Genomic DNA, 17,481 nt, shown 5'->3' on the forward strand with positions numbered 1-17,481 from the left:
AGAGGGGAAGAGAGGCGGGAAGCAGGAAGAAGGGTTGAGGATTAGTAACTAGCAACTCGGAGGGAGGCAGCAGGTTTACTGGGTAGGAATGTGGGAGGGAGGAGTTACAGGTGCACGCACAAGATATGTGATGGACAGGTACCAGAGCCGGTGGGGTGCAGCTCTTGATCAAGTTGATGTGGATTGGGAGGTTGTGACAGGATAGAGAAAAGAAAAACTATTGGGTGCAGGGTATGGGGACAGCAAGCTATCAGACATTGATGCCAGGAGTGTTATGAGAGCAAAGGCTGTGTTGCAAAGGTAACTCCCATCTGGGTAGTTCTCAAAAGCTAGTGGTGGAGGGGAGGATCCATATAGCCTGGATTGTGGAGCAGCCATTGAAATCGAGCATGTTGTGCTCAACTGCATGTTGTGCCACTGGGTGGTCAACGCTGTTCTTGGCAATAGCTTGACAGTGGCCATTCATTCTGGTGGACAGCTCGTGGTTTGTCACATCGACATAAAAAGCTGTGGAGTGACTGTGGCAGAGTTCGTATATAACATGGCTGCTTTCACAGGTGACTCTACCTCTGATGAGGTAGGCTAAGCATATGACAGAACTGCAGTAGGAAGTGCCGGTTGGGTGGATAGGACAGGTTTCGCACCTTGGTCTTCCCCAAGGCTATGATCTCGCTGCTGGCAATGGGTTGGCAGTGGGAATAGCATGGAGATGGATTGGGATATTGCGTAGGTTGGTGGATGATGGCATACTGCTTTAGGAGAGGTGGAAAGGATCTTCGGTCAAGCAACAGTTCGTCCTTGCTCTGTCCTGTCATCCCCTCCCAATCTACTTCCACACCACCTTCATTGTGGGCTGCAGTGTTCTGGCTCTGGTAATTGTGCATCATACACTCCTGGAAATTGAAATAAGAACACCGTGAATTCATTGTCCCAGGAAGGGGAAACTTTATTGACACATTCCTGGGGTCAGATACATCACATGATCACACTGACAGAACCACAGGCACATAGACACAGGCAACAGAGCATGCACAATGTCGGCACTAGTACAGTGTATATGCACCTTTTGCAGCAATGCAGGCTGCTATTCTCCCATGGAGACGATCGTAGAGACGCTGGATGTAGTCCTGTGGAACGGCTTGCGATGCCATTTCCACCTGGCGCCTCAGTTGGACCAGCGTTCGTGCTGGACGTGCAGACCGTGTGAGACGACGCTTCATCCAGTCCCAAACATGCTCAATGGGGGACAGATCCGGAGATCTTGCTGGCCAGGGTAGTTGACTTACACCTTCTAGAGCATGTTGGGTGGCACGGGATACATGCGGACGTGCATTGTCCTGTTGGAACAGCAAGTTCCCTTGCCAGTCTAGGAATGGTAGAACGATGGGTTCGATGACGGTTTGGATGTACCGTGCACTATTCAGTGTCCCCTCGACGATCACCAGTGGTGTACGGCCAGTGTAGGAGATCGCTCCCCACACCATGATGCCGGGTGTTGGCCCTGTGTGCCTCGGTCGTATGCAGTCCTGATTGTGGCGCTCACCTGCACGGCGCCAAACACGCATACGACCATCATTGGCACCAAGGCAGAAGCGACTCTCATCGCTGAAGACGACACGTCTCCATTCGTCCCTCCATTCACGCCTGTCGCGACACCACTGGAGGCGGGCTGCACGATGTTGGGGCGTGAGCGGAAGACGGCCTAACGGTGTGCGGGACCGTAGCCCAGCTTCATGGAGACGGTTGCGAATGGTCCTCGCCGATACCCCAGGAGCAACAGTGTCCCTAATTTGCTGGGAAGTGGCGGTGCGGTCCCCTACGGCACTGCGTAGGATCCTACGGTCTTGGCGTGCATCCGTGCGTCGCTGCGGTCCGGTCCCAGGTCGACGGGCATGTGCACCTTCCGCCAACCACTGGCGACAACATCGATGTACTGTGGAGACCTCACGCCCACGTGTTGAGCAATTCGGCGGTACGTCCACCCGGCCTCCCGCATGCCCACTGTATGCCCTCGCTCAAAGTCCGTCAACTGCACATACGGTTCACGTCCACGCTGTCGCGGCATGCTACCAGTGTTAAAGACTGCGATGGAGCTCCGTATGCCACGGCAAACTGGCTGACACTGACAGCGGCGGTGCACAAATGCTGCGCAGCTAGCGCCATTCGACGGCCAACACCGCGGTTCCTGGTGTGTCCGCTGTGCCGTGCGTGTGATCATTGCTTGTACAGCCCTCTCGCAGTGTCCGGAGCAAGTATGGTGGGTCTGACACACCGGTGTCAATGTGTTCTTTTTTCCATTTCCAGGAGTGTGTGTGTAGACTGAGTGTCATGCCATTCCTCCCTCCCACAATCCTAGCCCACAAACCTGCTGTTTCCTTCGAGCTGCTAGCTACTCACCCCCGACCACGCTTCCTGCCTCCCACCTCCCCCCCCCCCCCCCTCTACCCACATTACCTGACACTTCCACCCCACCCTAGTCCTCCAGCTGAAATGCAATTTCAGTGCTGTGTGTCCAACCAGCACAGTCTAGGGACACAGGTGTGGTAGAGAGAGAGAGAGAACCTATTTCAGTATTAAAAATATTTATCCAATGTTGTTGTTGAAATTTGAAAATATAATTGGATTGATAAAAAATCTACTCACCAAGTGGCAGCAGGAGGACACACATATAAAAGGTATTACAGTATGCAAGCTTTTGGAGCCAGTGGCTCCTTCCAGCAGAAAGGTTGAAGGGGAAGAAAGAGGCTTTCCCTGACCCAGGTTTCTGGTTGACTTTTCTGAACTCTACCCCTTTTCCTGAACCTCACCAGAACTTTTCCTTCACCCCTCTTTCTTTTTCTTCAACCCTTCTGCCAGCAAAAGGAGCCACTGTCTCCAAAAGCTTACATACAGTAATACGTTTTATATGTGTGTTCTCCTGCAGCCACTTGGTGAGTAGATTCTTTATCTATACAATTGCAATATATTTTCAAAAATTGATTACTTTCACTGGTATACCAAATACTGTGGTATTTTGTGCTCTGATAAAGGAAATGAAAACACTTTTTCATCTTGGCCACAGATGTTGCTGCCTGCTTGAAGAAAGCAGGAAAAGTGCTTACAATTTTCTATCCCAAATTAAAGTATGTAATTTGTCCAGCATGTGCTGCACAGAGAGGTGTAGAAGAGTTAATATATCTGTATCCTGAGGTGAATGTTATAATTTCCAGTTTACACAATGCCATTGTTAAAATTACTTGGAGGGTAGAGTGCATTCAAAATTACTGCACAGGTAGTGTGATAGGGGAGGGACAATAGTAGTGATGGGGGTTCTCTTATGGATGGCACAGTGCTGTAGGGAAGTGTAGTTCCACAGCTGAAGCTTTCACACTTTCACCTATCTTATAGAACTTCTATGCTACAGCTGATGAGTTGGTAAATGATTGTACTTGCAGATTATGTCTATACAACTAATAATGTGGCAAATACAAAAATTCAAAATCAACAATATCTGACTCAAGTACTGCAAATAAAAAAATAAGGATCAATCAAAGGAAAATAAAAGTCCAAACACACACTGCAAGGAGGATATCTCAAAAAACAAAAATATTAGGAAAAGGACAGGTTTCTACGCACTCTAAAGATGATGCATTGAGTTGCAGACAGCCACAATGGAAAGATTGTTACACGTTTAACTTTTGGCCAAAGCGTTTTTCAGTAAGAAAACACACACACACACACACGCACACACACACACACACACACACACACACACACACACATATTCACACAAGCAAGCACATCTCATGCACACATGACCACCATCTCCTGCAGCTCGGACTGAAAACATAAATAGAAAAAAATGTAGTGGATGAAGTTTCAAAGGCAACACTGACAATTTAAAATAAAGAACATGTAGAGCATTAATTACTGACCTCCTGATAACTTGCTGTTGTCAGAAAGTAAGGATTGAAACTCATTATCATCATAGGTGTCAAAGGAATCACTAGAATGAAGATCAGTAACAACTTTTATTTTGCCATTAATTTTTCATGCTCGGTATATTTCTTTTTGATGCCTTCGAGGTGTCTGCAAACTGCTTCTCACTGTAACTCAGTGACAAGAGGCAAATTTTTCCTTGGCTAGCTTCCAGACATTGTCGAGCTTAAAAGTAACATTGTTGACAGTAACCCAATTGTTTACTTGTGCTTATATCAATCCTGTTGCATTTAATTCTGGATAATGTTGTGTCAGTCAGAGAACAGAATGTCCATGTGCCAAAAGCTTGCCTGCAGTTAACACATTTTCAGCTTGATGCATTTTATTAAGGCACATAGCTCAATTTTTATGTCCCATTAATAAAATTTAATATTCTGAGAATTTAACCATTTTGGCATCTCAGCTTTATATTTGTACATTGTTTGTGTGTTTTCTTCTAGTGTATTGCGATAACTCATATTTTTAAGTTCAATAATGGAGTTGCTTGGACAGTTTGGTGTTAATTTCTGTTCCAGACACCTAATACAAAAAAGACAGTAATCGAGTAGAGCTGTAATACTTCTTTATGCAGGCATTTGAAGTGAATGTAATGTCTCTAATAGTTACCTTGAAAATTTTCCAACATTTATCTCATCATGGTAATCCGTCGTTTTACTCCCCAACTTGAATGTTAAAAGCACATTTGGAACAAAACCAGAATATCTCCTGTAGGGTGGACCATTTACTCATTTTCAGCTGGGAATAAATTTATTGCATTGTGCACAACTATACATTCACATGATATGCTTATTATCTGTGTGTACTACAACGAGATGTCCGTTTGCAAGAGGTTTGTTTATTTTGTCACTTGATCCATCTGACAACTTTTTGAATCTAGTGTGAACACTATGAATATATCTTTTGATATATATGATGGATGTGCCCTCTTTACGATAATTTCCCACTTAATTATAGAAGTCAAAGCATTTACATTGTATATCTAAACATTCAGCTAGTAGCTGCCTGTTACCTGATGCCCTCTTCCACCTGGTAAATGCTGTACAATGTGAAATGAAACATTGCAAAGTCCAGGTTGGAATATCAACAATATTATGAAAGGGTTAGATTACTACTTACTGTAAAGATGACATATTGAATTGCAGGCAGGAGGAAAAGACTGTTATGTGTTAGCTCTCAGCCAAAGCCTTCTTCAGAAAAGAAAATGCACATGTTCACACAAGCAAGCATACCCCACATATACATGATCGAGCTACCTCCCGCTACTCTGGCCTTCATACGATGTGAATTATATGAACATTTAAACATCTCAACAAAATAGGAACAAAAAAATAATACCTTCGGAAGCCCATCTCATGTAATAGGATTGTAATTATGAACTGTCTCCTTTAAAAGTGGTATTTTCTCTGATTGACAGAATTAGTGGTTTGAATGTCGGGCACTGTTTGTGTGTGATCAAAACTAGCATAATATAAAGCTCTCTCCCTCTTCCACATCTTTCCAGGATTAGGGAAGTCACGCGAAGTACCTGTAGCTGTCTCTTTCTTTATTCTCTTTAGATGTGTGACGAGAAATGACAGTGGCTATTGCCACTCTCTCTAGCATACTTTTTAATGGGCTTTTTACTCCCTCATTTGTCTCTTCTGACATAAATTTTGTGCACACTTTCTCCCGTTTGTGACTATGAAGCACTTTCTATCCATGTACTGCACTTGGAGACTGTGATGCCATTGTGTGTAGAAGCAGCAAGAATATGCGAAGTACACTAGTCAGCGGGCGACACACAATTCACAACTGACTGGCAGAAGAAGCGCACAGCTCAGCAGGCAACATGCAACTGAGTCAACTACCCCTCCAGAACAAAGGAATGGACTCACCCTGGTGACAAGACGAGAATCTGTTTTTGTTCAGGGTCTAATGTATAGCTCTACAACTTTTCAAGATGTTACCAGTAACAGGTGATTTAGTTAGATGAGGCACTTGGCTTCAAGCTATATCTACTACAATTACAACTTGGAAAGTGCTAAGAAGTTACATTTTTTGTACTATGGTGATATATTTAGGCTACCAAGTCTGATTGTACAGAAAACTGAAAGTTTTAGATTGTACATAAGTGCCTATGATGCACTTCATCCACATATGAGGGTAATTACAAAAGAAATCCTCTCAGTTCATGAGATATGACCAAAACATTTTCCTAATTGAAAATCTGATATTATCTGTAGAGTATACCATGCTCATACTAGTATGTTTAATTACTAATGAAACAATTAATGAAAGTGTGTATGTCTACAATAGTAGATTTTGTTTATGAGTTTTCCTTAGCCTGAACACAGAGGCATTGTGCAGCATCCTGGTTGCCATTAAAGCATGTGGGGTGTTAAGAATACAGAGCTAGTTCATATACAGTAAATAATATGGTACTTAGTATGTCAGTTTCAAGCAAACTATTGGAAGGAACAGGAGTTTCTTTGGTGTCTTTTCTCCAAACATATTGTAACATTCCCCCCATGAACCATAGACCTTGCCGTTGATGGGGTGGCTTGCATGCCTCAGCCATACAGGTGCAACCACAACGGAGGGGTATCTGTTGAGAGGTCAGACAAACGTGTGGTTCCTGAAGAGGGGCAGCAGCCTTTTCAGTAGTTTCAGGGGCAACAGTCTGGATGATTGACTGATCTGGCCTTGTAACACTAACCAAAATGGCCTTGCTGTGCTGGTACTGCGAACGGCTGAAAGCAAGGGGAAACTACAGCCGTAATTTTTCCCAAGGGCATGCAGCTTTACTGTATGGTTAAGTGATGATGGCATCCTCTTTGGTAAAATATTCTGGAGGTAAAATAGTCCCCCATTCAGATCTCTGGGCAGGGACTACTCAAGAGGAGGTTGTTATCAGGAGAAAGAAAACTGGCGTTCTACGGATCGGAGCGTGGAATGTCAGATCCCTTAATCGGGCAGGTAAGTTAGAAAATTTAAAAAGGGAAATGGATGGGTTAAAGTTAGATATAGTGGGAATTAGTGACGTTCGGTGGCAGGAGGAACAAGACTTCTGGTCAGGTGAATACAGGGTTATAAATACAAAATCAAATAGGGGTAATGCAGGAGTAGGTTTAATAATGAATAAAAAATAGGAGTGTGGGTAAGCTACTACAAACAGCATAGTGAACGCCTTATCGTGGCCAAGATAGACACGAAACCCACGTCTACTACTGTAGTACAAGTTTATATGCCAACTAGCTCTGCAGATGATGAAGAAATTGAAGAAACGTATGATGAGATAAAAGAAATTATTCAGATAGTGAAGGGAGATGAAAATTTGATAGTCATGGGTGACTGGAATTCAATAGTAGGAAAAGGAAGAGAAGGAAACGTAGTAGGTGAATATGGATTGGGGGTAAGACGATAAATAGTTTGGACAAGAGAAAACTGTGACTGATATTATGTATGTGATCATTAACTGCAGCCTTAAATTATACTAAAATTACAAGCAAACCATAATGAATTTTCTACGTATTGGTACTTTACATTACTGCCATACAGGCATTTGTAGTTACTGTATCTCAGTGGTTTGACATGTCCCCAACCACAACTCCTTTTTTTGTTTTGTTTGCTTCATTACTCTCTTGACCTAATTAAATTTAAATTCTCTGTTGTGAAGTTATTTTAAAGGTTGTGTGTCCACACTGAGTCATTTTAAATAGCTGCAAGGACAGGTCATAAAGCTGTCATTGAAATTGAACAAGACATGTTATGATATGGTATATAGAGTATCATATTATTATTTATCACATCACAAGAACTACTGATGCTAAATGTCCGCAAGTTTCTTTTAAAGATTTGGGGGATTTACTTATTAAATGACATCTGTATGTTTTATTAATACCAAACATGTTGGTGATGATTAATAGGTTGAGAAGGTGTTTTTTGAAGTTTTCCTAGCATGTTTGTTAATATAGCTCTGTTTGATGCCTGAGTACAGTTCAGTACAGTGCATTGGTCGTGTAAGATTGTAGACTACATACAAACAGTTTTACTAAGTACCTATCTCTTATCATGAACCCACAGCTTGAGAAGGGAAATAGAGTGCTGTGTCATTTCCAAGAGAAGACAAATGTTTCCTTGCTGTTACACAATGCAGCAGCTGTTCCTGCTTGTGGAAAACTTGTCCCACAGATTGTGAGTGCAGCACAAGCTCATGGGAATCCTTTTTTGATAGTGACCTTACTAAATATTGCCAGATATATGTCGTTGTGGAAAAGTGTGTGACTGTAAATTCAAAGGTTTGAGTTTCAATACTCAGTTGTCTGAGAATGATTTCTGTCCCCAATTGCTTCTTTTATCTCTGGTGTGCCTTGTGTATGTGCAGAATGTAAATTTTCACATTGGCTCAGAGTCTTTGTCAAATTAAAGGTCCTCTTATGACACACTGCAACAAATTTGAACTTTGTGTCTTGCCACAAGGTGAGAGTATGTGTTCTTTACTGATTGCAAAAATAAAATCAGAATTGTTCCACCACATACCAGTTTTTTCTGGGGAAGATGTGCCGCTTGTACCACTTTCAAGAAACTTGGAAACGACTCAGTAACAGTACAGGAGGTATCTGTAGTCGATTAATGTACAGGTCATGCAACAAAAGTAATTTTTGTATTACAAAACATAAAATAAAAAGAAAATAGTACAAGAAATCTGAGTAAGTCTTGAAATGTTCTTGCAATTTAGAAATTTTTCCTGGAAACTTTCAGTTTATGTATGGATGGTGAAACGTTTTGTAGAAGAGTCCTTTGCTAATCCACCAAAAGTTTAGTAACCATCTTCCCTTATTTCATCTTTCCTTAGCAGCACTATCTTGGTGAAATCATTCACCTTGTTTGTCACTCACATCTCCAAGATTAAGTGGAAAGAAATCCAAATGGGAATGAAGGAAATGTAATTTCAGAGACATGTAGCACTCCATAACCTTAACAGTGTAGCGTGTGTTCCCTCTAATTCTCAGACATTACGTTTGCCAAGAAATTGTAGCATACATCTTTAAAAGTTAGCCAAACAGACTCCTACTTATCTGTCAGCAGCTGTTCAAAAATAATATCTTTCATCAAGCCATGCATCTGAGGCCCATTGAAAATTCCTTCTTAATTTTTTGCAGTGCTAATTGCAAGACACTTAGATTGTAAAAATTGAAAACCTTAGCCATCTTTGCCAATTACTTTCACAAAATTCTTGATAAAGCCCAATTTCAGATGGAGTGGAAGTAACAGCACACTGTCTTTGTCAGCAGGGGTTCATGAAACATTTTTTTTTTTTTTCATTAGGATTGAAAATTTCTATCAAAGGCCACTCTTTGACTACATAATGGTCTTTCCTTGCCCTACTATCCAGTGACACAAGAAACAGCAGTATTTTGCGTAACCAGTCTGCATTCGCAGTAGTAGTCCCAGAACTTTGAGATTGCCACATATTTTCCATTTCTGATTCGAACAGCCAGTGCACTTCAGGAGTAGCCTCACATTCTCATAGGTTTCCTTTAACTGAACGGAATGGGCCACTGGTGTCGAAGATTTCTTGTTTGTGTTGTGTAAGAGAACAGCTTTGTAACTGCTCTTTCAGGAACCTGTAAAAATAGTCCCCATTGTTCTGGATTGTGGATCATCCCAAATTTTGTAAGCAGCCCATTTATGTCATTACAGTATACCAAAATCTCTGTTATTGAGAAAAAAGTGGAACAACCAAGCTGTCGTTTACGGAATGTAAGTGTTTGATTGTTACAAAAGACGAGAACCAGATAATTCTGCATGCTTCTTTGAACGATTTAGATCTCTTAAAAAATCATTCAGTTCTGCTTACGACAATGGCCGTGGTTGTAGCCGCACTGCAGATGGCATGTACACAAGATCTTCATGATCTGTTGGTTTGTCACTACCTTCGTCTGTTTCATATTCCAATGACCATTCCATTGGTGGTTTTGAAACTGGGAGAGAATCAGAATTCGGAACCGGGCAAATTACAGATTCCAAATTTGCATAAAAAACTGCCATTTTGATTTACTTGAGTTTCTTTTTACTTTCGTTAACCAAAGTAGCTATCTGCTATGTCTCTAGGTTCCCTCCACTAATGTGGTATGGCAAATGGCATAGACGGGTGGTTTCCATGCAGCCAGCCTCTTAAATAGCAGGAGCAACATGAGCAACAGTTCTGTGGTGTCCAGCATGTACCCTCATCTACCTTTGATTCAAAATACAACCTATACACCTTTCTGACAACTGTTGAAGTGGAACGTATTTGAGAGTTGTAAACTCGCCATACACATAACAGAAAAGACTTAGTGAATTAACACACGTCCCAGACATCACTTGAGTATTCTTCACGTCAACGGGGATGTAAAGGTCAAGAATTGTTACTGTGTGATTTTATAGTGAGATAGTCAATAGGTAATTGACTGAGACAACTGCAACTTCCCTTTATCTACTCCCTAGTGGTTACGGACGTAATGCCAGCACCTAAGCGTCCAGCCCCAAGCCGGCTCGCTGAGGAACACGAGAGCCCAAACAGCGATGACATGGAAGTAGGGGGGGAAACCGTTGTAGCCAACATCCCCACTTCAAACAGCTTTGCGCCGATCGCTTCCGATGGCGCGGAAGCGGTCGAAGCGACGCCTGCCCATCCCTCGACCTCCGGCGCGCAAGCGCAACAAAAACAGAGACGGGAGAAAGTGCCTCCCATCATTGCTACCATTCAAAATGGGACCATGAAAATCATCAAAGAGGTTGCCCCACACTTAAAAGGGGGACTAAACATGTCATGTAGAGGGTCGTCGGTGAAGTTTCAACCATCGACACCCCCTGACTACAGGTTTCTAGTGGAGTACTTCACGAAAAAAAAAAAAAAAAAAAAAAAAAAAAAAAAAATCCCTTTTCACACATATCCGATAACCGAAAAGAACACATATAAGGCGGTGATTAAGGGTCTCCCACGAGACACCGATCCCGCCGAAATAAAAGAGCTGCTCATTGAGCGCAAATACAGAGTTATCGAGGTGAAACAAGAAGCACGCGCCTCTGACCCCAACAACCCTGGTGAGGGACGTAAAAAGCGTGCGCAATTCAAGGTGATCCTTCACTCAGACGAAAAGAATAGAGAACTCCTAAGAACCAGCTTTTCATGAATTGTAAAGTTACCATCGAAAAGTACCGACAGCCTGAAGGCCCTGTACAGTGCCACCAATGTCAACAGCTGTTCCACACTGTGGAACAATGCCACCACCCCCCAAAATGCGTCAAATGCGCCGGACCGCTCTTGACAAACGCATGCAAAATGCGCGCTGTGTGAGGGCGATCACCCGGCGAACTACAGCCGCTGCCCCACACGCATGCAGCTAATGTCTACCCGTCCACCCCGGTCGGCAAACGGTGCGGCGCTGTCGCGGGGCGCTCCTGCGGAGTCGACGCAGCCTGCCTCTGCGGCCAAGGCGCCGGCAGCTAGCTGTGACGCTCTGCCGATGGCTGCCGCCGCCTGGCGCGCCCCTCCACGCCACCAGCGCACTGAGGCGCCCACAGCTGCCGCACCGCCTCAGTCGGCTGCTGGCCAGCAGCCAGGGACGCCGCTCGGCGTCTTTGACGGGCTGCGCCAACTGTTTGGGGGCTTCAGCCTGGCAAATGTAATGTTCACAATTAGGGACACCATGGCGCGGGTGCGGGCGGCGCCTGATGGCCTCAGCAAATCATGGCCCTTGCTGAGGGTACTATGTCATTATTCGATTCTTTTAATGGATCCCCCTAGATCCAGAAAACTAACAATATTAAACTTTAACGCTAATGGCGTAAAACCACAAAAGCAGATACTAGAAGAATTTCTCGACCGACATGACATCGATGTTGTGTGCCTGACAGAGACCCACCTTAAGCCCGAGGACCGCTTCTCCGTCCGTAACTATGCCATACATAGAACCGACCCCGTAGGCTGTGCACGTGGCAGAGTGGCGATCCTCGTGAAAGGCAGATGGTGCTTTCGCACCGTGGACTTACCTCAGACACCCAGCATTGAGGCGGCCGGTATAGAAATCAAAATTAGAAACTCGACATACATAGTAATTTCCGCGTACCATTCCCCAGCCACCACTATACTGCACCAGGACCTTCAGGCTCTGCTAGGTACTGGCGTTCGTGTAATTGTGGGAGGGGACCTCAACTCGAAGCATAGGGCCTTTGGCTGCCGTGCCGAGAACAGTAGTGGCGTGAGGTTGCATAGACTCGTTGAGGGGCGTGCCACCCTCAGCGTCATCGCACCCGACGAGCCTACGCACATCCCCGCAGACACGACAAGCAATCCAGACATCCTGGATATTTTTGTCGTAAAATACTTCGCTCTAGATGCGACAGTCACTGTGCACCACGAGCTGAACTCCGATCATAATCCGGTCGTTCTGGACATAGCCAGTGTCGAAGACGATGCCAGGAGGATGGCAAGAACAGAAGAATAACAAACTGGGACCGATATAAATACCTGGTGGGTGATCACGTGGAGGAAATCCCACAGATGGAGACAACAGAAGAAATAGACGACGCGATAGCGTACTTCACAGATGTCCTTCACGCCTGTGCTCGCTCTACAAGCGTCAGGCTCACCACAGAGCCAGGCGCCAGGGACCTGCCCCCTGACATCTGGGACCTCATAGTCGCCAAACGAAGGCTGCGTAAGCAGTGGCAGCGTCACCGCGACCCCGATGACCGCCGCCTGCTGAGGAGGCTTGAGGACCAGGTGAAACTCCTACTGCAGGAGCACAGGAGCTGCTGCTGGGAGGAGATGTTACAAACCGCCGAAACAGAGAACGCAAGATCTGGCAAATAGCCCGGCAGCGGAAAGCCCCCACCAGAGAGAACAGGCCACTCCACGGCGAGAACGGTCTAGCTTATGAAGACCAAGAAAAGGTGGAAATAATGGCAAAATCACTTGTCACAATTCCGAACTCACGTCATCGATGATAACAAGAGTGAGAGGCAGGAAAGAATAGTCATCGGACGAGTGACTCAGATAAGAAATTCGCGCCCAAACACAGAATTTGTGCCCGTTAACGAGCCGACAATAAGTGCACTCATCAAGCGACAGGGAAACCACAAGGCTCCTGGCCCTGACCGCATCCGCATCCCACTCCTAAAGCACCTTCCGCCTCCCGCCATAACATTTCTGGCAAGCGTCTTCAACGCTTGCCTAAAACTCACCTACTTCCCTTCAGCGTGGAAAACTGCTAAGGTAATCACCCTCCCCGAACCTAACAAAAACCTTCTCCTACCCGAAAGTTAAAGACCAATTTCCTTACTCACTGGCATGAGTAAAATCCTTGAGCTGCTAATACTCACAACCCTCCAGCATTCCTTACTGACAACAACATCCTGTTGCCTGAACAGTTTGGATTCCGCGCTGAGCACTCCACAGTCCAACAATGCCTGCGCTTGGTAGAGCACGCTTGTCTGGCTGTCTGGCAAGGGCAAAGAGAGAATCCACAGGAGCAGTATTCCTGGACATAGAGAAAGCGTTCGACCGTGTCTGGCATGATGGCCTAATATTCAAACTAGATCACATAGGGTGCCCAGAACATATCATAAAGATCATTGACTCATTTCTTGCGGAGCGTCACTTCTTCATAAGAAGTGGGACAGGATCGAGCCAGATGCGACCGATTGCGGCCGGAGTTACGCAAGGTTCGGTTTTAGGTCCCGTCCTATACTCCATTTACACGAACGACATACCGAAGCAGGTCGGCGGAGAGATCGCTCTCTACGCCGATGACACTGCCATCTACAGGAGTAGCCGCAACCTCGGCTCCATAACGTAGTGGTGCAATTTATGGAAAATTAAAGTCAATACGAGTAAAACCCAGGCTATATACTTCACAACCAGGCTAAAACTCCCAGACCAACAACTAACAATTGGTGGTCGGGACCTAGCCTGGCGAAATTGTATTACCTACCTTGGGATGGAGATCGACAACCGCCTCACATGGAGACAACACATAAAGAAAGCTGCAAACAAGGGGTGCGCGCTCCTGTCCCAACTATACCCTCTTCTGAAGGGTGAAGGACTCACCTTGAAATGCAAAATCCTTCTCTGGCGCCAACTCATGCTTCCGGTCATCTTGTATGGTTCGGAAGTGTGGTCAATGGCGTCAGACACCTCACTTTCAAGACTACAATGGCTACAAAATAAAACCTTCCGGGTAATCACAGGTGCTGACAGATATTCCGCAACACACAAATCAGAGATTTCTTAGAACACCCCACCATCTATTCCCTCATAAAGGAAAAATCTGCCAAACTTTATGAGAGGACACAAACATCGCCCCATCACCTCATTCGAAATTTAGGCTGCGAACATCCAGACCTTCAACATAAGAGACCTAAACTAACCCTTACGCGCCACTTTAGGGACATTTAAAACACACAAAAACACACACAAAACAAACACTTACTCAAAAACACGCACACAAACCAAACCACCATCTTCATGAACCCCCCAGCGCATTCCTAGAAGTCAGATGGGCACAGCCCAGTGGTACTTCATTTCAAGAGTGCAAACAGAAGGCCTGTCCTAGTGGTTGTCTCCTACTCCCATCTCTACTCCCACCACTAAGTAATAATATTCCTAAAATAACAGAATGTAATAAGTGGTGCGACAGTGTAAATAATGCAACCGAGTGCAGATAAAATTGCATTTCCAGAAGAAAGTTTAGATGATAGCGAACAGTGGTTTTCACCATTGTCATCAGAGCACTTATCTACATAACAACCACATATTTTTGTTTTGCGGCTAGTTTCATTGTTGCACTGTGTAATTAGCTGTGTAAGTTAGTCAAAAAGTTGAGGAACTTTATCATTCCTAGTTGCCTCTTAAAGCTCTGTGCTGTTGAAACAGAACTGGAACTCCAGTATTAGGTCAGCTTGACTTGATCTAACAGTTACACTAGTCCATCATTCGGGAGGGGGAGGGGGGTTCTCTATGAGTTTCTGAACGCCTGAGAAAATCTGAAAGTACTTTGATATATCTACCAGTTGTATAAGAATAATAATATTTGTTAGCTAAGTTTAATTACCTGTTCTCCGGTGCTAAAATAGTTAACTTTATATTCTTAATATACATATTATTGCTTAGCATAGTTGTTATTAAGATATGAAATTTAGTTTCTTTGTTTTGTTTTTATGTCTTAGATAAATTGTCATTATAAAATGTTCCTTATCCAAAGTTACTAGAAATATTAAATTATTGAATTCATTTAACAATAATATGAAAAGGACATACTGCTACTTACCACATAGAGGAGGCTTTGAGTCAGACGGGCAGCTTTTGGTCAAAAAACTTCTTCTTCCGAGTAGAAAACACACACACACACACACACACACACACACACACACACACACACACACACACACACACATATATACGGCCACTGTCTCTGGTTCTGGGGCATGATTGCGGTCTGCAAGTTGTGCTTGTGTGAATGTGTATATTTTCTATTTTGGTAATTGGTGAGGAGGGGAGGCAGACTTCAATGCATTATAAACTGCTCCGCATGTGGGGACAGCCTTCGTCACCACCCACAAGACTGACATGCTGACTTCTCATCAGGGCACTGATGACCATGATGTTGAGTGCTCCTCACCTAAAGTCATCATCATCATCATTGTCATCGTCTATTTTGGAAGGAGGACATTTGTCCAAAAGCTTAAATTTTTAACAGTCTTTCTCATTGTGCTTAAATGTGATTCAGTGTCTCTTTTGTATGGTGAGTAGCAATCTACCCTTTTTATATTGTTGTTACTCCGTTGTGGACTTCCCATAGTTTGAATTCATTTAAGTTGCTAAGGATTACTATTATAGAAATGGCTTTTACTCAGAAATCATCATCTTCTTTTAACAGGCTTTGACACAAGAGCTGATAAAAACAATTCGTGACCTCATTAATTTGAATCATCTTTACCGTGATGCACTGCAACAGATGCTTCACCAAGGTGAACGTGTGGTTGACAATCCAGTGTATCTATCAGATCTGGGTGCAGCTTTGACAGGTGCTGAGCCTCAGGAACTTCAAGAAGTTCTGTCAGAAATGGATGTGAGTACTATATTCTGTAGATTTTCTGTTGTCTCCTGTTTGTACTAAACTATGCTATAGAGCAAGTTGTCACATTCTGCTATCTACCAGACTACTGTAGATTCTTTTGAATCTTCTCTCTTCTTTTGCTTTCTGTATCTTAACTGTTCACTGCAGTACTCTCATACCCATGTAACAAAATTATTCAAGGAAGGAAAGAATTTTTCAGCACCTTAGCTTTCCAAAGTTCCCATTTAATGCCACAGAAATACAACTTCATAGTGAAGAACAACTGAACTACACTGCCGAAAAAATAGTACACCCTTAGTTCACTCGAGATTTATTGTTGCAACAGTACATATGGAGTACATGAAATGATTACATTTACAGATCAATAGCACAATTGGGTCTGGGGTACCAGGTATTGACCCATGCTGCAGCACTCATATTACTATGTGGTGTAGCCTGCCCCATGCGACAGTGCGAGTGCTGACACTGGCATCTAATCAGTTGTACAGACGGCAAATACTGTCCTGGGATATGTTATACTGAGTGCTGGTTAGCATTACCTCCAGAAACACTGAAGGTATAAGAGAGCTGTAGCTTATCACACCCCAGACCATTAAGGCTTGGGGTGGGGCCAGTGTGTTTTGGATGAATGCACTTTACAAGACAGTACTCACCAAGTCTACGTCGTATGCACAAATGACCATCACTTGCATGCAGGCAGAATCTGATTTCATTGCTGGAGACGATGGCGGACCATTCCATCTTCCAACAGATCATCCGACATTGCCAGTTGAACTGTGTGCATCGATGCTGTGGCACGAATGGAAGACGGGCTAGAGGTGAGTGTGCACATAGTCCCATTGCTAATAACCGTTTCGCAACAGTTCATGTTGACATGTCTGGGCTCACAAGCTGTTTAATCAGTGCTGTGGTAACTGTATGATCTGTCACTGCTGTTTTTACAATAAGACGGTCATGGCAGGCGTCTGTGCTGCATGGCCATCCAGAATCTCTTCTACAGGTGTGAGTGTGTTCATGTGGCCCCTGATACCAGCCTCATTATGCAACTAATGTATCATGTAAAACATCTATGGCAGTTCCCCAAAAGGACCATCCCACCACTCGGAGGGCCACAGTTTGACCCCTTTAAAACTCGCTTAGTTGGCTGCAGGAAGCACGAGTGCATCCGTGGCATTGTAGCCAGCTTGCTTAACACCTTTGCACCATACTGAGCTTTCTGGCTGTGAGCATCCCTGTTAAAGGCTAGACAGAGATGGCACTCTGGTAGCTATGTGACTGTGCTATCTGGAGGTGGATGACACTGAAACCTTTTATCACTACATCTAATATCACACAGATGGCATATGGCATATGGCATTATCAGATCAAAATCTACTTGTCTATCCAGATGTACTATTCT

General features: G+C 44.1%; 1 protein-coding gene across 1 annotated transcript in view; it reads left to right on the forward strand.

The window, feature by feature from the left end:
• Positions 1-17,481, forward strand: part of LOC126187774 (lon protease homolog, mitochondrial-like) — a 157,763-nt gene that overhangs the window by 89,112 nt on the left and 51,170 nt on the right. The window contains exon 5 of the mRNA XM_049929041.1: positions 15,882-16,073. Within this exon, the coding sequence (XP_049784998.1) occupies positions 15,882-16,073 (192 nt within the window). The remainder of the gene's footprint in view (positions 1-15,881; positions 16,074-17,481) is intronic.

This window comes from Schistocerca cancellata, chromosome 5 (genome assembly GCF_023864275.1).
Source record: "Schistocerca cancellata isolate TAMUIC-IGC-003103 chromosome 5, iqSchCanc2.1, whole genome shotgun sequence".
Classification (NCBI taxonomy): domain Eukaryota; kingdom Metazoa; phylum Arthropoda; class Insecta; order Orthoptera; family Acrididae; genus Schistocerca; species Schistocerca cancellata.